Source organism: Adiantum capillus-veneris, chromosome 21 (assembly GCF_014529385.1).
Source record: "Adiantum capillus-veneris isolate H3 chromosome 21, ASM1452938v2, whole genome shotgun sequence".
Lineage (NCBI taxonomy): Eukaryota > Viridiplantae > Streptophyta > Polypodiopsida > Polypodiales > Pteridaceae > Adiantum > Adiantum capillus-veneris.
The window spans coordinates 97,496,886-97,519,426 of NC_140951.1; the positions used below are offsets into that span (position 1 = coordinate 97,496,886).

A 22,541-nucleotide genomic window follows, 5' to 3' on the forward strand; every position below is an offset into this window, starting at 1 on the left:
ATCCCTACAACACACAAAGACGCACAGAAAATATATATCTCCCCCCCCCCCCCCCCCCCCCCCCCCCCCCTCTTCCACGTGCCATCACCTCCCTTTTCCGTCCAAAGCCAGACCAGCATCACTCTGTCAGGATTCAGACCCACTCTGGCCGCGTTGCACCACGCAGAGGTAGAAAATATGTCCCTCTCGGACCACCATCCTCATTGATCTGACGCAACACGCGTCAACCTCCCTTTTTTTGCGCTCAAAGCCAACATAGCATCTTCGAAGATTCTAATAAAAAGAACGTTTTAGCAACCTAGTTTGCTTATGTATTGCATGGCTCAAGTTGAACGAATATCAATAATTTATTATTCACCCCTTCCATTCCCATAATCACGTATCTTAAGTAAATGCTTCACTATCTACTGCAACCAATGGAGTCCATCATTATATTTACACACTCTTCATTTAAATGAGTGCCCACTATCTCATTTCAACCAATCGGCATTTTTGGCCTATCAAAAAATGCTTGAAAATACAACTCAGTCTTTTTTCTATTTTAGTGAGCAAAAAGAGAAGGCAACTACATAGCCTTTGCCCTTTGGACATGCCAAAAAAAAAAAAGAGAAGGTGGGATGAGCGTGAGGTCAGACCACCCTTTTAGGCCTATGTCACATTGGGACGCGCACAAGTAGGCCAAGCTGAGTTGGCACGCATCTGTTCGCGCACGCCAAAAGCTGCAGGTGGCCGCGAGCGTTGTCAGAGGGACGGCCTGTGTTGCCCGCCCCACTTTTGAAGGTTGTGGCCAACTGCATAAAGTGAATGCGGGAAGAGCGCCGATAGGGCTTGACCACAAATGCGCAGCGCAGAAGCCGGAAAGCTCACCACTTGGCTATCGTCGATTTGATGTCCTGTGGGTGTGATAGTTACACTATTTCCTTGTGTGACACAAAACAGCCGGCCTCCTTCCAAAAAAGAGCTTGGGCGTCCGCCCCAGTGTGACATAGGCCTTAGAGACAGCCTTGTGCCCTTTATGGTTTAGATGTACACGTAGTATACTTGCGTTTTCCTCGGTCCACCTAGTCCAGCTTTCGCGCATGATTAAGCTGCGTGACTTCGGCGCTGTCAAGTTCCTACAGGAGCTCCCAGCCTTCAGGAGGTCGTCTCTTGCCCTGAGCTCTACCGCTACCATGGTCCTCCCACGTGTGCGCATTGCTGTGGTCGGCGATGTGGTAAGTTAGAGAGAGAGAGAGAGAGAGAGAGAGAGAGAGAGAGAGCTCTTGAGCTTTTGATAGCTACAAGATAGAAAGCAGGCAAGTGAGAAGGAGAGAAGTGACAGTTGGATTATGAGACTTTAGTACACAGTTGAATTGAGATGTGGCTAGTCTATGGTAGAGAAGTCCATATTGATCCGGCTTTAAGGAAGGTTTTTGTTCGGGGATTAACACTCTGATCAGAGATCACAATCAAGTGAGCTCAAAAGAAGAATACAGGCAACGAAGAGATGTGGAAAAGTTCAAAGGACAGAAGCTCTGAGGATAGTTTACAAGTGTGAAAGTGAAACTTCTGCTTAACCCCTCTACACCCACGAACCTAAACAATGGTGTAGAGATCGCCATTAATAGCAGCTTGAAGGGATTGTCTTAGCCTGTGAGAATCATCTTTCCTCCCTCGCTGAAGCTTCTGAAATGTGCTTTTGGAGTTTAGAAGATGTTCTGGGCTGTAATCTTAATCTTAGCCTTGCAACTAGCGCAATTCCTCACGGCTCTGAGGTTGGGTTTCTTGTTTTACTTTTGTGATACGTTTTGCTACATACACATCTTTATCTTTTGTCTTGGAGCAGTGTATGCAACTACTAATGTACGTGCACGCTCTCGGTTTTGGCAGCAGCTTGCAGACGTATTGCCTACTGTGGATTCTTGGATTGTAGTGGCCATTTCATTAATGTTGAAGCCTTGGATGGTTGGACAAAAAGGATGCACCTGCGATATCGGATTGTTGTCTTGAACACTTTGATGTTTATCTGTGGTCTACTTGTATGGTGGCTAAAGCCAAGAAGATGATGAAAGCCCGCTTTTGAAGTCATTTTAAGTAGATTAAAGCTTTTTTTGGACAGGAAAGTGCACAAGGGATGAGAACATGAAAAGGTCGGGGGGAGACCACTTTTTTATAAGAAGGTAGAGCAGTTCTGGGAGGAGTAGGTTCGGTACAAGGCCACAAATATCATTATGGTTGATGACTCAGAGATGAGAATCCCTAAAGACACCTCTTGCACTGCAAAGAAAATGGAAGAGCAACATACTCCGCTTGAATTTGCACAACAGTAGTGCAAGGTATGTTGGGCTAATTGCGATCCTTGGCTTATTGTGAAGGATAGCCTTCTTACATCAGAGTTACAGTTGACGCAAGGGATTGATTTTGAGAGTATTAAGGTCAAAAGAAAATGGACAAAAATAAGTCAAGTAGAGCCTCTCTATGCCTCTCTATACTAATGTTGCCAGTAATGTATACAGTTTCCCACTTGTAGGTTATTCATGTTATCTTCCCCCCCCCCCCCCCCCCCCCCCCGGTTGCGCCCTGCCCCCCCCTCTCTGTCACGCAACAGAATTCAGAAATATTTGAAATTTTTGTAAAATTTCAAAAGATTTCAAATTCAGGTCTGCAGGAAAATCTCAGAAATCCAGGATGGGGGAATTCAGGTCTGATGGAAACTTTCAGAATTCTCAGCTTTTCAGAATTTTCCGAATTGCAGAGTGTATTTGGGTGCGGAACAAAAATGTATGCATGATGTGGGAACACATATATGCGGAGTATGGTTCAGAGTTGCAGAGAATGTAGACAAATGTGGAATAGGCATGTATGCGTAGTGTGGAAAGACCTATATACGTAGGGTGGATTTCGCTCTATCTCAAGAACTTCTCTCTTCTCTCTCTTTCTTCTTCTCCTTCTCCTATTTCTGTTCTCCAACATGAAGAAGCAAAATGACAAGGATGATCCTCTGGAGGATACCATTCAAAATAGCAAAGAATAAATAGGTGAGACTATTAACAAGATTAATCGCAACCTTCTAGGCATAATAAAGGCACTTGAAGAACTCTTGTTGGCTCAAGAAAGCACGATAAACACACTTGAGGATATTGTGACGGCTCAAGATGAGGAGATCTCATTACTCAAGAAAGAGCTCGCAGAGGTGCGATCACGAAGCGTACTTGAAGAGGGAGAGCTTCAACCCTCAATAGTTGAAGAACTCGACACGATAAAAGAACAAGTGCGGGCCATCAAAGAAGGTGATGAGCAACACAAAGAAATGATGACTTCGTGGGTGGATGTCACATTACAAAGATCCAAGAGAAAGTGGCGGGTGAGGCAGAGAGATTGATCGAGATCGCGAATAAAGGAAAAGGCAAGGAAATAACCCCCACACCTAACTCAGAGACCAAGATAATGTTGATGAAGAGGTGAAAGAACTCATGATCGGGGTCAATGAGCCAACACATACGAGGGCTTGGAGAGTGGGCAATAAGAACTCATGACTATGATCGGGGTCAATGAGCCAACACATACGAGGGCTTGGAGAGTGGGCAATAAGAAAAGTGGAATCAAGGGGGAAACCTTAAAGGAAAGGGTACTCATCCTTCGTTTCCCCTCTATGGAAGTGAGGACGATTTTTTGAAGAAGAGACCAACTCTTAAGAAGACGAACATCTTTCTTGGAGGTGACCTCACTCTCTCGCAGATCGCTCATATGCAAGAGGTAATGCTGGATATTAGAGCGGCATGGTAAAAAGGCAATGTTTCTTTTTACCGAGATGCAAGGGTGGTGATATTGGACCGATGCTTCGCACGACGGTGCAAGACTTATGAGACCACACTAAAGATGGCAGCATGGAATTGTAATGGGCCACTCCGTCTTGACGTAGGGGCATTTGAGGACAGTTTTACGAGGAGAGACATCGTCTTCTACTTAGAGAGACACGAAAGCTTATGCCACATGTGACTGTATATAGGTGGGAGACTACTTGCCGAGCAGGGACGAGGTCAGAGCACAGTAGAAGCTCTCAGAGAGGAGTTACAGCCGCTTGTGCATAGGCAAGATACATGTGGGTGAGATTGAGGGCTGAGACGGACATATTCTTGTACATTGCGCTATGTTACTTTGCCCCTACCACATTAGTGTATGCCACACCTAGAGGACAGTCCCCTTTCTCGGTATTAGACAAGGACATATGGGAGTTTTTCAAAGATGGTGACATCATTCTTTTATGGGACTTTAATGCCCGCACGAGAAACCATCAGACAATTCTTTATGATACCTCATATGAGATATTGGGAGAGCTAGATACGACTGATATGGGGCTTGATAGACGTAGGCACGATAAGGAGTACACCAAGTACGGGAAATATCTGATGGAAATGGGGGCCTCATGTTGCTAAATGGACTATTTTCTTACTTTTTTGAGTAATTTCTTGTCACAGAGTGATGACGTGGCATGACCTAAAGCAAAGACCTTGGACAGAGAGGGGCCAAAGCCCTACTGAAAGATGCAGAAGAAGTTGTACCAACTGGGAGAACCGGGAAGGACATCCAAATTTATAAGTTGTGCTAACTTATGGGGTCCTGTCCGATGGGGCCCAAGGGACTAAAGACTAAATAAAAGGGCTGATGACGTGGCAAACCCCGCAAATCGCACTCCTAATGTGGCAAACCGTACAAACCTTTGTTGGACGTGGCACTTGTATGAATTTTTGCAAATGGCGCTAGCAGCCATGGCGCTAGCTTTTGGGACCCAGATGCTTTTAGACTTGAATCTTTTCATGTATACTTCTTTTGGAAGTCCCAGGGTCTATAAATAAAGTGCCAGGGCCTCAGTTTCAGACAGATAAGCTTGGGAGCATTCGTGAGCAGACGAAGACCCTCGGACATTGTACTTTGTGAAGCATTAATAATAAAGAAATATCGAAAGGGATGCCATTCTTTAGGGCCAGTCGCTGTGGGCGCGGAACTACGCCGTGCCATGTCGTCTCTCTCTCTCTCTCTCTCTCTTAGTTTTGTTCAGTTCTTGCAGTTTGCTCGTGTGTTGTGGTAGTTTGGACACTCCAAGTCGTGAATCTACTACAACACACAAGAGAGATGTCACAAAGTGATGACGTGGTTACGGATAGCAGAAACCCTAATTTCTGTCAAAAACCCTAAAATTCCTGCAAACCCTAATTTTTGCCAAAAACCCTAATTTTCGAAAATCGCGGTGGCTATTAAAAATAAATAAACAAAAAAATTCTTTTTTGAAAATGATGAGCGACGCAAATGTTGCTTTTTCTCTACAATATGAGAAAGAGAGAGAGAACGCTTTTGCTTTCAAGTTTTGACTCTCTGTGAGAGAGAGAGAGCAATTGCTTTTGATTTGAAGCTTTTGGGGCTCTGCTTTTGGGCATCCCTTGTAACCTTTAAATTAGTGGTGAGGGCCTCACTTCTCAGAGCATCTGGACGCAGAGTCTGAGAGTGAAACCCTAGCCACTCTCTTGTACTTTGATCTGATTAATATAAAAAGAAATACCGAAAGGGCCGCCACTCTTTGGGGCCAATATCTCTAGGCACGGAACTCCGCCTGGCCAGTGTACATCTATTGTGATCTATGACTTGTTTTGAAGTGGTTATTTGGTGCTGTCGCGGTTGGTTCTTGACTTGGAGTGTCCAAGTCTGTTACAGTGGTATCAGAGCACGGCCGATTTCTCTTCTACGGGAAATCCGATCCCCAATTTTTTTTTCCGCAGCACCTATGGCTTCACGCAAGGATTAGTTGACTCCCTCTGCATCTGGAGATGCGGGAAGGGATCACAACGAAGATTCCGGCAGAGTATGGCCCGCCTTGGCCTACTCAGGCGGAGCGGTGAGAGATGGAGCGTCGCCGGTTGATCGGCGATGCAACAAAGATGATGCTCAATTTTGCCAAGGATCCGAAGATGGCAAAATATATGAACCAGACCTCTTTGGAAGAGGTACAGACGGAGTGGCAGAGAACCACAACACCACTCCCGAAACCTGCTCTCAAGAAACCTTCTGCCTCCAAGAAAATATACGGAGAAGGAACTGGAGAACGTGGTTGATGCACGGATTGCTCAGCTTTTTGATGCGCAAAAGAAAGCCAAAAAGCACGTCAAAAAGCAAAAGAAAAGCATTGACTTTCCAGTTTATTTGGGTCGTCAGTCAACTTTTGACAAGGCAAAGAAACAGAAGAAGCGTGTCAAGTTTGAAGGCTTACTCAGTTCTTCTTCTTCTTCTGACAGTTCTTCTAGCTCTTTAGACTCGAGCGAAGAAGACAGAAAAAGCAAAAAGCGAAGCAAGACACAAAGCTTCAGAAAGGGCAAGAAAAAGGCAAAGAAGGCTACATCTCGCCCAGAGACTGACAGTTCTACTGAGGACTCGTCTACAGACAGCTCAGATTCCGATGACGGAAAGTTTTATGCGAACAAGAATAATTTTTACAAAGCTAACCAGTATGACTTTCTCGAAGATAAAAGCAAGAAAGTCCGAGAGTTTAAGGAAGGTGGCCACTCGATCAAGTTTGATACTTTTTCAGGATACTCAGATGCTTCGAAGGCTTTGTCTTTTATACAACAGTTTGACATCGCTTTCGCAGGAGGACGCTATTCAGAGCACTCCAAGATTCGGAGAGCTGCCTCTTACTTTAAGAAGAATGCTCGTACTTGGTGGTCCACGCTTCTTTTAAACAAGACTGCGCCAGTTAAATGGCTGAAATTTAAGAAGCTTTTTATTTCTTCTTGGTTGACGCAAGAATATGAACGAGATATATGAGCTGCTTGGAACCATCTTCGGATGACCAAGAGAGATACAATCAATGCTTATTGTGAAAGATTCTGGAGCTCTTTTCTACCCGTCTCTTCATTCAAGAAGATCTCATTCAGAGAACAGATTGAGCGGTTTACCTTGGTTCTACCTACAGAGATCAGAGATCACTGCTTGGAACAGAAGTCAGCTTCTATTCAGGAGTTGACGAGTCATGCGAAGCGGGGCTTTGCCATTCACTCTGGCAGTCTGACCTACCCCACAGGTGAGGCCATGACACAACGAGCCGAACAGACTTCTGGGAATGAAAGTAGAAAGAAAAAGAGCAACCCAGAGAAAAAGGATGCACGACCCAAGCTTACTCCTGAGGAGAGAGCTCGCTTCATCAGAGAGGGGAAGTGATTTGGATGCGGGGAACATGGACATATCTCCGCGAAGTGTCCTAAAAAGGCACAGAAAGAACAGAATGATAAAGACGACGACAGGCCTGAGAGTTCGAGAGCAGCTGAGGAACGTGGTAGAAAAGGCAGACAGAAAAGCAGAACTGGTACCACATGGCATGGGACTTGCACCGAATCAAATGAATGAAGGTACAAACTTTGCCACTTTTTGGGGCAAAGTGAAGGATCAGGAAGCTCTTTTGAAGGAGCCAAGGCCAACTTCTTTTCACTTGGAATTGGCGGCTCGATTTGGAATTATGCCCGACAGACTGACGCCACAGACGGAGGTAGTTTGACTGGCACCCGGATGGGATGTTGCCATTACACCGAGCATTGCGAACTTCGTTTGCAATGACAGGGGTGTTCAGGGCATGCGAGTGACCTTCTACTCAGAATCCCTTGGTACCACAAGAACTACGCAGTGGTTGACTACCGGGCCGAGAAAGTGACTTTGATAAATGAAGGGCTTAGAGATTGTACTTGATGAACTTCAGTTTCTTACTCATTCTTTTGGGAGAGAACTAAATGATAGGTAAAGGTTGAATATGTTTTGACCTGATCAAAAGAACGCCAAGATTTTTCTCCACACTCATGCCGATTGCTTTTCAGAGGGCCTGAAGATCAAACCATTGATCTGATACTTGGAAGCACGACACAGAATCGGCCACCTTACCGTGTGAGCCGAGTACAGAATGAAAAGATGAACCCAGTGAAAGACCTCTTGGAAAAGGGTCTTGTCCAGCCTAGTACTTCACCGTATTGCTCTCCAGTGGTTTTGGTTTTGAAGAAAGACGGATCTTGGAGAATGTGCATCGATTATAGCACTCTGAACGAAATCACCATCAAGAACAGATTTCTGACTCCTAGGATCGATGATATACTCGACAGGGTACAGGGATCCTCGTGCTTTAGCAGGATTGACTTGAAGAGTGGATATCATCAGATCAGGATAGCGCCAGGAGATGTCTACAAGACAGCTTTTCGGACGACTTTTGGGTTATTTGAGTTTTTGGTGATGCCTTTTGGCTTAACCAATGCTCCTGCGACATTTAACCGGATGATGGACATGATTTTTTGAGAGTACAGGCTATTTGTTGACACTTTCTTTGACGACATCATTGTTTTCTCCAAGAATGAGGCAGAACACAGAGATCATCTGCTTCAAGTCTTTCAGGCATTACGAGATCACAAGTTAGTGATTAATGCAAAGAAAAGTGAAATTTTCCTACCAGAGATACACTTTTTGGGAGACAGTGTATCAGCAACAGGAGTGCAAATGGACCCGGCCAAGATAGAGACTATCCGTGATTGGCCCGATTAGAAGCTTCTTGGGATTGTGTTCATACTACAGACGGTTCATACGAAAGTTTGCAGAGGTTGCTTCCCCTTTGCATATCTTGACACAGAAAGGAGTACCTTTCTCGTGGGGACCCACAGAGGTGACTGTCTTTCAGACATTGAAAGAGAAATTGACTACAGGACCAGATTTGACTTTGCCGGACTTGCAGAAGTCATTTGAAGTATTTTGTGATGCTTGTGGTCGTAGTCTGGGTGCGGTCTTGATGCGAGAAGGCCATGTCATTGCTTACAAGAGCCGATTGTTCTCTAGGCCGGAGATGACAGCACATATATATGAGAAAGAGCTTTTGGCAGTGATCCATGCTCTTACTCAGTGGCGGCACTACCTACTCGGAGCGGATTTTACTGTCTTTACAGACCATCAGAGTTTGCGCTACTTCTTGTCACAGAAGCAGCTTTCGGAAAAGCAGATGCGGTGGGCGAACATCTTGTCACAGTTTCACTTCCAGATTGTCCATGAGCAGGGACAGAAGAATGTGGTGGCAGATGCTTTGTCTCGGAAGCAGTTGGATCTGGCTATTTCCGCGATACATCATAGGAGCTTCGAGGATATGGTCGATTAGTATGCCACAGATATAGATTTTGCAGATATTTTCACACGGATACGGGATGGGGAGACAGTAGCTGGATACTCCCTTCGGGAAGGCTACTCGATGAAAAAGACTATGTTGTGCGTTACATGACCATTGAGGGAAAAGGTTATGACTGAATGCCACTGTCCACCTTTTACGAGTCACCGCGGCATTGCTACCACCATGAAGGGGGTAGAGAGATACTTCTTTGGGCCGAGACTCAAAAAGGATGTGGAAGAGTTTGTGCGCAGCTCCTTAGTATGCCAGAAGGTCAATTTTGACAGGCATAAGGCACAGGGATTGTTAAAGCCTTTATCCATACCCACCCGCCCCTGGAAAGTATTGAAATGGATTTCATTTTTGATCTCCCGAGAACACAGAATGATCACGATGATTTTCCGATTACATGGCTCGTCTGAGACGATTGTCTCCGACAGAGACCCCAGATTTATGAGTTTGTTTTGGAAGGCAATTTGGGAGAACATTGGCACGCATTTGTAGTTCTCGTCATCGTTCCACTTGCAGACTGACAGGCAATTTGAGATTGCCAATTCAGTGATTTTAGATTTATTGAAGTCTATATCTCAGATCAGAAGACTCAATGGAAAAAGAACTTACCTTTGGTGGAATTTGCCTACAATAACACGATACACTCTTCGACGGGGAAGACGCCATGTGAGATTGTTGAAAGTGTTGCGAAGGTTCTATCCTTCCTGAGCACGAAGAGTAGATATTTGAAGCGGATGAATATTCACGAGATTTGGATACGGCTTTTGCCAAGGTTCGCGAGACTTTGCAGGAGTCTCAAGAACGATAGAAAAAGCCAGCGGATCGCCATCGTTGCGACTTGAAATTGAAGGAGGATGATTGGGTGCTCTTACGTTTTGAGAAGGCACGCCTACGAAAGAAAAAGGGAAAGGAGAGGCTTTTTCCAAAGCTTAGTATGCGATACTACGGACCTTTCCAGATCACTGACAAGATAAATGATGTCTCCTTCCGATTGAAACTGCCAGATACTTGGAGGATTCACAATGCATTGCATGTGAGTCTGTCACAAAAATACGGAAGCGTAAACTGACGTTTAATTGCACTTCAAATACTCAAGAGAATTAGAGGGAGCGAGAAAACTTGACACTTCATTGGGGACCAGAAGATGGGCTAGTCCCCCCCCATAAAGAGAATATCTTTATTACTAAGGGAGAATCTTTACAAGCACAGGAACGGGGCATACGCCCGTCCTCTATTCTTTCTTCTGTTCTGTTCTGACTACTGACTGAGAAAGTGTTTCCACTTTCTTACTGCTTAGGGGATTTCCCCTCTTCTGCGAGACTGGTTGGAAGCTCTCGAAAAGAGAGTCTATCTTCCGAAACAGCTCATCGGAAGCTCTCACAGAGGAGAGTCCATCTTCCGTTATGTGTTGCCTTCATGCTCATTCATTCATGCATCGAACACAAAAGAGAAACAAGCAAAATGCACACGCACATGCTTGCTGTAATTTTCTGCACATAACCTGAAATTCTTACCTGTGCACACCCCTACGCCGAAACAGAGGTCTTCTTCGCGATGGAATCGCGCCAAACTTGATGTAGACTTAGAATAAGGAGAGAGAAGAGAATTTCTATGGCTGATTTGCTGAAAACAGCCCTAATCGAGGTGATTAGGGGCTGAAAACAGAGAATTACAGCAGCCGCACTCTGCTAAGAGAGCGTCTACGGCAGCTTCTGGCGATGAAACTTCACCAGAAGGTGTCTATGACTGTGAGATCCCTTGTTCTTGACAATGGGAGCACAAGGCTACCACATATGTCGCAAGGGGCTACTCTCAAGCTTCAATGGAGGGCTCCACCACGTAGAGCACGCTCACATTAGGGGGGGTAGGTGCACTGCCAACCCTTGTGAAGGCTGATGCTCTTAAATAGGCTTCATGCATGAAGAGGGGGCGCTAGGAGATAAGGGAGAGTGAGAGTGACAGCTTGCATTGGTAAGTGTGCCACTTGGCACACTTACTTTAAAAACTTAAAAACCATTCAACTTTTGACTTTAAAAACTTCTAGCTCATTAATTAAAAAAAAATGTGCAACTAACTAACAACTGCTACCAATGATTCTTTTATGAGAACACCAAAGGTCTGCCGGCGCAATACCGCACGGGCACTGCACCGCCTTTACCTGTTCACACTTGCCCAGCCGCTCGCCCGGGCACGGACCGTTAAATTTAATTTCACGAAACTTACCCTAAGGCTTTATTAGCTTTATTAGCCTTAGGGTCACTGTTCTAAGGACCCCATCTCATTCATGTGCTTGTACTGATGCGCGTATTTTTCTGAGCCTAAAATCTAAGGCTATTGCTTACCCCTTTCTGAAGACCCGATTTCCCAATCACTAGGGCTTCAGGGTAATTTCTGCTAAGGTCCCTCTGAGGTGTTCTAGCCCGCATTTAGGTTCACCTGAGGCCTTAGAACTGCTAGGTCTATTCTGGTGTGCACACAACTAATTAGATAATTCTTTTTTTCGTAAATAAATTAATTATTTACAAAGTCTGACTTAGTTACAGAGTCTCTTGAAACCTGTTAAGGGTGATGTGCCTGATGAGCAACCCGAAGTGGAAGAAAACGAGGAGATCCTCGTTCATGAACAGATTTTGGCACATAACGATACGAAGAAAGGTAAAGTCCGAAGGCAGTTCTTGGTTAAGTTCAAGAACTTTTCTGCATTTGATGCGAAGTGGATGGAGGAGGAGGACCTAGCAGATACTCCTCGGATTGTGAAACTTTACCTCGATGTTTTGGTTTAGCATAGTCTACTCCAAACGGAACCCAGAATTCAGCTTGGTCGGAGATCTGGTGCAGTGGGATGCACAAGAGGGGAGTCACTCCGCTCCCTTGTCAACAGATGCCTCGATTTTGATACTAAAGTCACTGATGTCTCTTTGAGCTTCAGGGATACTGAGAGCTGACAGTATTCTGCTGGATGACTTTATGAAATGGAATTCCTGATAATGATACTGATTTGTTCTTGACTTCTTGTGAGTGCAGGAATTGATAGACGAAATGACTGCAACATTTTGGTTTGATTGATCTCGAATAGACATGGTTGCAATAGGGATTAGTCAATCTGACATCGTTGAGGTCCCGATTGGACCTAGATGTGATTGCTAGCTACATTGCCGATAAATCATGGTCTAAGATCCGAATGAATGTTGAATGTCATGTGATGTCCTGTGATGTCGTGTGATGTGACTGTCGATTTTGTACATGTGCTAGATATGTGTTCCTAGTACGTAGGTACTAATAGTCAGTGTCTGCTAAGACGGTTTATGGCTTTTGTCGGTTTTGCAGGCGTAATCGCGATCGATTACAATGCTTTCAAGAGGGGGGTATGTCACAAAGTGATGACGTGGCTACGGACAGTAGAAACCCTAAAATTCCTGCAAACCCTAATTTTTGCCAAAAACCCTAATTTTCGGAAATTGCGGAGGCTATTAAAAAAATAAAATTAAAAAAAATCTTTTTTGAGAATGATGAGCGACGCAAATTTTGCTTTTTCTCTACAATATGAGAAAGAGAGAGAGCATGCTTTTGCTTTCAAGTTTTGACTCTCTGTGAGAGAGAGAGAGAGCAATTGCTTTTGATTTGAAGCTTTTGGGGCTTTGCTTTTGGACATCCCTTGTAACCTTTAAATTAGTGGTGAGGGCCTCACTTCTCAGAGCATCTGGACGCAGTCTGAGAGTGAAACCCTAGCCACTCTCTTGTACTTTGATCTGATTAATATAAAAAGAAATACCGAAAGGGCCGCCAGTCTTTGGGGCCAATATCTCTAGGCACAGAACTCGGCCGGGCCAATGTACATCTATTGTGAGCTATGACTTGTTTTGAAGTGGTTATTTGGTGCTGTCGCGATTGATTCTTGACTTGGAGTGTCCAAGTCTGTTACAAGAGAATTGAAAGAACTGAACAAAACTGAGAGAGAGAGATGACACGGCATGGTGTAGTTCCGCGCCTAGAGAGACTGGCCCCAAAGAATGGCGCCTCTTTCGACATTTCTTTATTATTAATGCTTCACAAAGTACAATGTCCGAGGGTCCTTGTCTTAGCAGTGCTCCCAAGTGTATCTGCTTGAAACTGAGGCCCTAACACTTTATTTATAGCCTTCCAAATGCAGTATACATGAAAAGCTTCAAGTCTAAAAGCATCTGGATCCCAAAAGCTGGTGCTAGGGCAGTCAGCGCAAATCGTAGCAATCCGTACATCAGCCATGAGCGCGAATCGCGAAACGTCAGTACAGCAGTGCCACGTCATCAACCCCACGGGATTTGGGGTCCTAGCTTTACTTTTTCTTGTGTCTATCACAAACTGCTACATGTCAAACCACTGAAGAATGTAGCCAACTTGCAGATCTTGATCGAGGGGCCTAAATCCTAAGTGAAGAAGTAGCAGAAGAAGAAGAGCAGCAGAAGAAGTTTTACCAACTTGCAAAGTCTTGCCGAGTGGCCTATTTCGAAAGAGGAGATTCTTTGGATGCATATTGCAAGAGGTTTTGGGACTCTTTTCTACCGACCTCTTCGTTTAAGAAGGTCACCTTTAAGGAACAGATTGAGAGGTTTTGCTGTGGCCTCCTTACAGAGATCCGAGATTATTGCCTTGAACAAAACTATTCAAGAACTAATGGGTCATATGAAACGGGGGTTCTCGATACATTCAGGGAATTTGACCTACCCAATTGATGAAATCTTGACTCAAAGGACCAGATAGACTTCGAACAATGAAAATAGAAAGAAAAAGAGTCCTTAGGAAAAGAAAGTTTCACGACCCCGACTGACTCTTAGAGAAAGGGCTAACTATCTCAAAGAGGGAAAGTGTTTTGGTTGCGGGGAACAAGGCCCCAAAAAGGCACAGCAAGGATAGACTGAAGACAGGTCAGAGAGTTCTAGAGCGGCAGAGGAACGTGGCAGAAAAGGCAAGATAAAAGCAGGGTTGTTATTGGATTTCATGGGAACCGACCCAAGCCAGATAGATAAAAGTACAGAACTTTACCGAGCTTGGGACAAAGTGAAAGATCAAGAAGCCCTTATCTTTTTTCGATGGAGGAGCCAAGGTGAATTGGTGGCGCGGCTCGAGATTACGCCTGACGGTATGGGGCCACCGGCAGAGACAGTTCTAGCGGCGCCCGGATGAGATGTAGCCATTACGCCCGTCATTGGCAAACTTCATTTGCATTGTCAGGGGTATTTAGGGCACGAGGACTTTTACATCATGCCTTTGGAAGGGTGTGACGTCCTCCAAGGAGTCCCTTGGTACCATTAGAAAAACGCCGTGGTCGACTATCGGGCCAAGAAAGTGACTTTGACAAATGAAAAGAGTAGAAAAATTGTACTAGATGTAAAATTGAAGGGCGAGTCCGTCCCTATTGTATCGGCTTCGGTCATTTCAAAATTAATGAAATCCAGTCTTTTGTTTCAATGATTTATTTGAAAGAGTTGAATGATGAACATCGAACGAACTTGTTTGAAGTAGACAAAGAACGCCAAGATTTTCTCCACACACATGATGATTGTTTCTCTTAAGGCCTGCTAGGTGAGTTACTCCCATCTCGTCCCGAGGATCATCTATTGATCTGATTCCTGGAAGCACACCACAGAACTGGCCACCTTACCGTGTTAGCCGAGCCAAGAATGAGGAAATCATGAACCAAGTGAAAGACCTTCTTGAAAAGGGTCTTATCCACCCGAGTACTTCACCTTACTGCTCTCCAGTTTTGTTGGTATTAAAGAAATACAGATCTTGGAGAATGTGCATTGATTATAGAGCTCTCAATAAAATCACTATCAAGAATAGATTTCCGATTCCAAGGATCGATGATATTCTTGACCGACTTCAGGGATGCTCTTGTTTCAGGAGGATTGATTTGAAAAGCTGATATCATCAGATCAGAATCGCTCCGGGAGATGTCTACAAGACAGCCTTTCGGACAATCTTTGGTTTATACGAATTTTGGTGATGCCTTTTGGACTTACCAATGCTCAGCGACTTTCAACCGAATGATGGATAGTATTTTCCGAGAGCATCGATTTTTTGTTGGCACTTCCTTTGATGATATTATAGTTTTCTCCAAGGTTGAAGCAGCTCGACACTAGCTATTAAAGGTCTTTCAGGCATTGTATGATCACAGATTAGTTATCAATGCCAAAAAGAGTAAGCTTTTCTTGCCGGAGATACATTTTCTAGGACGCATCGTCTTAGTAGCAGGAGTACAGATGGACCCGACCAAGATTGAGACTATCGATGATTGGCCAGACTTGAAGAATATTCATGATGCTAGAAGCTTCTTAGGCTTGTGTTCTTACTGCCGGCGGTTCATTCGGAAGTTTGCAGAGGTAGCTTCGCCTTTGCACATTTTGACTCAGAAAGGAGTCCCTTTCTCGTGGGGACTGACAAAGGTGACTGCCTTTCAGACACTTAGAAAAACTGACCACTAGACCAGTATTGGCTTTGCGAGACTTGCAAAAGCCATTCGAAGTTTATTTTGATGCTTGTGGTCGTAGTTTGGGAGCGGTCTTAATGCAAGAAGGCCATGTGATTGCTTATGAAAGTAGATTGTTTTCAAGGCCAAAACTGACAGCTCAGATTTATGAGAGAGAGCTATTGACAGTGATCCATGCTCTTACTTAGTGGCGACATTACCTACTTGGAGCAGATTTCACGGTCTTTACTGATCATTAGAGTTTATGCTACTTCTTGTCACAAAAGCAGCTTTCGGAAAAGCAGATGCGGTGGGCTAACAGCTTGTCATAGTTTCACTTCCAGATTGTCCATGGGTAGGGACATAAAAACTTGGTGGCAGATCCATTGTCTCGGAAGCCCCTAGTCTTGGCTATTCCGCGATTCATCATAGAAGCTTCGAGGATAGGGTTGATCAGTAGGCCACCAATCCGAATACTGATCCACCAATCCGAATTTTTCCGATGTTTTTACTCGGATACGGAATGGGGAGATAGTGGCAGGATATTCCATACGGGATGGTTACTTGATGAAGAAAACGGTATTATGTGTTACATAGCCGTTGAGGGAAAAGGTTTTGATTGAGTGCCATTGTCCACCTTTTACGGGTCACCGCGGCATCGATACCACCTTGAAAGGTTTCTTTTGGCCGAGACTCAAGAAGGATGTGGACGAATTTGTTCGAAGTTATTTAGTATGCCAGAAGGTCAAGTTTGACAGGCATAAGACACAGGGATTACTACAACCTTTACCCATTCCCACCCGCCCCTGGGAAAGTATTGCAATGGATTTCATCTTTGATCTCCTGAAGATAGAGAGTGGGCACGATGGCATTTGGACTCTCATTGACAGATTTAGCAAGCAAGCTCACTTCATTCCAGTGAAGAAAATAGTCAAGCCGGACCATTTAGCGAGACTGTTCATTACACAGATTTTTCAATTACATGGCATGCCTGAGACAATAGTCTCTGACAGAGATCCCCGATTCACGAGTTTGTTTTGGAGGGCTATTGGAGAACATTGGCACACGGTTGCAGTTCTCGTCATCATTCCATCCGTAGACAAATGGGCAATCTGAGATTGCAAATTCAGTTGTTGTGGATTTATTGAAGCCTTACATCTCTGATCAGAAGACTCAATGGCAATTTTTTTTTACTTTGGTGGAATTTGCCTACAACAACAAGGTTCGCTCTTCGACAGGGACGTCGCCATTCGAGATAATTGAAGGTGCTTCGAAGGTTCCATTCTTTCTCAGCACTAAAGATAAGATTTTTGAAGCTGACAAGTACACGAGGGACTTGGACACTGCTTTTGCCAAGGTCCGGGAAGCTTTAGCGAAATCTCAAGAACGACATAAGAAGGCAGCAGATTGACATCGACGAGATTTGAAATTAAAGGAAGACGATTGGGTGCTCTTACGTTTTGAGAAGGCACGCCTAAGGAAACGAAATGGAAAGGAGCGTCTTTTCCAAAGCTTAGCATGAGGTATTATGGCCCTTTCTTGATTAAAGAAAAGATAAATGATGTCTCCTTTCGACTCAAGTTGCCCGATACTTGGAAGATTCACAATGCATTCCATGTGAGTCTCTTGAAACCTTTTAAAGGTGATGTGCCAGTTGATGGGGAGCCTGATGAGCAACCCGAAGTGGAAGAAAGCGAGGAGATACTCGTTCCTGAACAGATTTTGGCACACAAGGAATGCAAGCTGAAAGGTAAAGTGATTCTGCGGTTCTTGGTTGAATTCAAGAACTATCCGGCATTGGATGCGAAGTGGATGGAGGAGGAGGACCTAGCAGATACTCCTCAAATTTTGGACCTTTATCTTGAAGCATTCGGTTTTGTATGGTCTACTCCGATAGAATCCCGAACTCAGCAAGGGTGAATCTGGTGCAGTGGGTTTGTACAAAAGGAGAGTCACTCCGCTCCTTTGTTAAGAGATTACCTCGATTTTGAATAAGGTCACAGATGTCCCCTTTGGGTTTCAGGGATACGAATGGACTGACGAGTATTTTGCTGTATGACTTTATGAACGGAATTCCCGAAATTGAAGATGATTGATTTGTGCTCTCTTACTTGACTTGTTTGAGTGCAGGAACTGAAAGACAAAATGACTCCAGCATTTCGGTCTCATAAATCTCTATAGACATGATCGCAATAAGGATTAATCTGGCATTAGTGAGGTTCGGACTGGATCTAGATGCGATTACTAAATACGTTGCTGGCAGTCATGGTTTGCGATTACTAAATACGTTGCTAGTAGTCATGGTCTGAGATTTGGAATGATTTTTTCTGTGATTTGTCATGTGATGTCCTGTAATGTGTCTGTCGTCTTTGTATAAGTGCTAGATGTGTCGTGTCTAGTGCGTCTGTACTAACAGTTAGTGTCTACTAAGACAGTTTATGGCCTCTGTCTGTTTTGCAGGCGTAATCGAGGGCGATTACAATTCTTTCAAGAGGGGGGTATGTCACAAACTGATGATGTGGCATGTCCAGGACTTTATAAAGTTGTTCCAACGTATGGCTCTTAGCCGAGGCGGTGCCTAGGGGACATAAAGAAATAAAAATCAGTGAATGGGCCAGCTGTACGGACGTTGCGAATCGTGCTGGCTGCTGACGTGGCAGTGCATACGGATCTCCGTGTTTCATGCTGACTGTACGGATTTTCGGAAATTGTGCAGGTAGCTTTTGGGGCCTAATCGCTTTTTATTCACTGCTTTTGGGGCTCTACTTTTAGCATCCCTTGTAACCTTGATAAGTGACTTAAGGGGCTTACTCTGCAGAGGATCTGGACGCAGAATTTGAGAGCGAGCACCCGTGGGCGGTTGTATTTTGCTCAAAGATTAATATAAAAGAAATACCGAAAGGGATGCCAGTCTTTGGGGCCTATCTCTCTTGGCACGGAACTATGCGGGGCCGTGTCGACTCTTAAATTTGTGAAGTGTTTTGAAGTAAATCTCTGTTGTGTCGCGACAGAATCTTGACTTGGGGTGTCCAAGTATGTTACAGTAACTCCCCTCTTGTGCAGTCTGCACTGCACCAGATTCAACCCGTTGATCATCGGTAACTCTTGAAATAGTCGAAGCTAGACCAAAAGCCTAAAGGTAAAGCTCTAAAATCCGAGGAGTATCTGCTAGGTGCTCCATCCATTTCGCATCCAATGCCGGATAGTTCTTAAACTTGACTAAATTCCGGCGTATCAGCTTGTCTTTCACTTTCCTTTCCTTGTGAGCCAATGTCTGTTCTGGAACGAGAATCTCCTCTCTCTCTTCCACTTTAGGTTGTTTCTCTGGCTCCCTGTCCACTGGCACCTCACCTTTGAAAGGTCTCAATAGACTTGCATGAAATGCATTGTGAATCTTCCAAGTATCTGGTAACTTCAGTCTGAAGGATACATCATTTATCTTTTCCTGAATCTGGAAAGGGCCATAGTATTGCATACTCAACTTTGGAAAAAGTCGCTCCTTACCCTTTCGTTTCTGTAGGTGTGCCTTCTCAAACCGTAGAAGCACCCAATCATCTTCCTTCAACTGGAAGTCACGTCGATGCTTTTTTGCTGCCTTTGTATGCCTTTTTGAGACTTCTCAAGAGCCTCTCGGACCTTTGCAAAAGCAGCCTCTAGACCCCGAACATTCTGATCTGCGTCGAAAATCTTATCTTGGGTGCGTAGAATAGGTGGAACCTTCTTAGCACCCTATGATCTCAAATGGCGCACCATGTTGTTGTAGGCAAACTTCACCAAGGATAAAGACTTCTCCCACTGAGCCTTCTGATCAGAGATGTAAGACTTCAACAAGTCTAGAACCAGTGAATTTGCGATTTTCGATTGCCCATCTGCCAATGGGTGGAGCATGGATAGTTGCCAAAAGCTCCATCTCATAAATTTGTGCAACCTGTTCTATTTTGGAAAACATTCGGCTCTCATAAGCTATGACATGGACTTCCTGTATCAAGACTGCTCCAAAACTGCGACCACAAGCATCACAATATACCTCAAATGGCTTTTTCAAGTCTGGCAAAACCAACATTGGGTCAGCCGTCAACTTCTCCTTGAGAGCCTTGAAGACTTTAATCGCAGATGGTCCCCATGTGAAAGGAACCCCTCTGTGGCAAAGAATGTAGAGGAGAAGCAATCTCCGCAAATCTTCGAATGAACCGCCGATTGTCACTTCTACCGGGAAATCCGATCCTTTTTCTTGTGACACTTATGGATTCAAACAGAGATCAATCGACTTCCTCTGCATGTGGGGATGCGGGAAGAGATCACAAAGAAGATTCTCACGAGGACTACGGCCCTCATCTGCCTACTCAGGCGGAGATTGAAGAGATTGAGCGTCGACAATTGGTTGACGATGCAACAAAGATGATGATAAATTTTGCGAAGGACCCGAAATTTGCAAAATTTTTGACCCAGACCTCCTTTGACGAGGTGCACTCACAGTAGTGGCAAACCATGGAGCCACCCCTCAAACCGGCACTCAAACAACCTCCTACTCCGAGGATGTTTACAGAGCAAGAATTGGAAGAGGTGGTTGATACACGAATTACCCAGCTTTTTGACGCGAACAACAAAGCCAAAAATCTCAACAAAAAGCAGAAGAAAGGAACTGACTTCTCGGGTTACTTGGGTCGTCAATCTGCTTTTGCCTCGGTAAGAAAGCAAAAGAAGCGTGTCAGATTTGAAGGAGTATCTAGTTCTTCTTCTTCTTCTTCTTCTGACAGTTCTTCTAGCTCTTCTGACTCGAGCGAAGAAGACGGGAAAGGGAAAAAGCGAAGCAAACAGCAAAGCTTCGGAAAGGGCAAGAAAAAGGCAAAGGAGTTTAAGTCTCGCCCAGTTTCTGACAGTTTTACAGAGGACTCGTCTTCAGATGGTTTGGACTCCGATGATCACAGATTTTATGCAAAGAAGAAGAATTTCTATAAAGCCAACCAGTATGACTTTCTAGAGAATAAAAGCAAGAAAGTTCGAGAATCTAAAGAAGGTGGACAGTCAATTAAATTTGACACTTTTTCTGGATTCCGCAATGCTTTGAGGGCTTTGGCCTTCATACAACAGTTTGATATAGCTTTCTCTGGAGGACATTACTCAGAGCACTCCAAGATTCGGAGGGCTACCTCTTACTTTAAGGGAAATGCTCGAACATGGTGGTCCACTCTTCTATTGAACAAGAAAGAGCCAGTTAAATGGCTGAAATTTAAAAGGATTTTTATTTCTTCTTGGTCGACTCGGGAGTATGAACGCGACATACGAACTTCTTGGAACCATCTTCGGATGACCAAGAAAGATACCTTGGACGCATATTGCGGAAGAGATTTTGGAGCTCTTTTCTACCCACTTCTTCATTTAAGAAGATCTCGTTTAAAGAACAGATTGAGCGGTTTACCTTGGGACTTCCTACGGAGATCCGAGATCACTGCTTAGAGAAAAAGTCAGATTCTATTCAAGAACTGATGAGCCATGCGAAATGGGGGCTTTGCCATACACTCAGGCAATATGACTTACCCCACAGATGAGATCATGACGCAGAAAACAGAATAGACTTCTAAAATGAAAGTAGGAGGAGAAAGAGCCCCCAAGATCAGAAAGATAAGGATGCACAACCCCGGCTCACTCCTCGGGAGAGAGCCAACTACATCAAAGAGGGGAAGTGTTTTGGATGTGGGGAACAAGGACACATTTTCGTGAGGTGCCCTAAAAAGGCGCAGAAAGAACAAGAAGAAAGGTCATAGAATTCAAAAGTAGCCGAGGAACATGGACGAAAAGGCAAGATGAAAGTAGGATTGGTTCTAGATTGCATGGGTACTGACCCAAGGACGATTGATGAGAGTACAGAACTTTGCCGAGCTTGGGGCAAAGTGAAAGATCAAGAAGCCCTGGATTTCTTTGATGGAGGAGCAAAGGTCAACTTCATTTCACCTGAATTGGCAACGCGGCTCGAGATTACACCCGATCGGATGGGGCCACAAGCAGAGGTAGTTCTAGCGGCACTTGGCAGGGACGTAGCCATTACACTAGTCATTAGCAAACTTCGGTTGCATTGTCAGGGGTATTTGGGACACGAGGACTTCTACATAATGCCCTTGGAAGGTTGTGATGTCCTCCTGGGAATTCCCTGGTACCATAAGAACAACGGCGTGGTTGACTACCGGGCGAGAAAAGCGACTTTGACTTTAGAGAAGGGCCGAACCATTGTACTTGATGTAAAACTTAAGGGGGCGAGTCTGTCCCTATTGTATCGTCTTTGGCCGTTTCAAAATTAACGAAATCCAGTCTGTTTGTTTACTCGATCTTTTTGAAAGAGTTGAATGATGATCATAGGACTAATATGTCTGATCTAGAAAAAGAACGCCAAGATTTTCTCCACACTCATGCCAATTTCTTTTCTGAGGGCCTGCTAGGCGAGTTGCCACCAGCTCGTCCTGAAGATCATACCATTGATTTGATACCCGGAAGCACACCCCCGAACCGGCCACCTTATCGTGTGAGCCGAGCCCAACATGAAGAGATTATGAACCAAGTGAAAGACCTCTTGGAAAGGGTCTTGTCCAGCCGAGTACTTCACCTTACTGCTCTCCGGTGTTGTTGGTTTTGAAGAAAGACGGATCTTGGAGAATGTGCATTTACTATAGAGGTCTCAACAAAATCACCATCAAGAACAGATTTTCGATTCCCAGGATCGTTGATATTCTCGACGGACTATAGGGATCCTCTTGTTTCAGCAAGATCGATTTAAAGAGCGTATATCATCAGATCCAAATCGCGTTGGGAGATGTCTACAAGACAACTTTTCGGACGACTTTTGGTTTATTTGAGTTTTTGGTCATGCCTTTTGGCCTAAACAATGCTCCAGTGACATTTAACCGAATGATGGATAGGATTTTTCGAGAGTAC

At 44.5% G+C, this 22,541-nt stretch overlaps 1 protein-coding gene and 1 long non-coding RNA gene across 5 annotated transcripts in view; one reads left to right on the plus strand and one right to left on the minus strand.

Moving 5' to 3' along the window:
- LOC147431402 (uncharacterized) overlaps positions 1-22,541 on the minus strand; it is a 182,622-nt gene that overhangs the window by 48,253 nt on the left and 111,828 nt on the right. The gene's annotated exons all lie outside the window — the stretch shown is intronic.
- LOC147431403 (Calcineurin-like metallo-phosphoesterase superfamily protein) overlaps positions 1,041-22,541 on the plus strand; it is a 133,891-nt gene continuing 112,390 nt past the window's right edge. Inside the window, exon 1 of one of the 3 annotated variants that reach the window (XM_086494019.1) lies at positions 1,041-1,214. In XM_086494019.1, the coding sequence (XP_086350145.1) occupies positions 1,080-1,214 (135 nt within the window). In that variant the 5' untranslated portion in view covers positions 1,041-1,079. The remainder of the gene's footprint in view (positions 1,215-22,541) is intronic. The other 2 variants (XM_086494018.1, XM_086494020.1) reach the window with 2 other exon arrangements.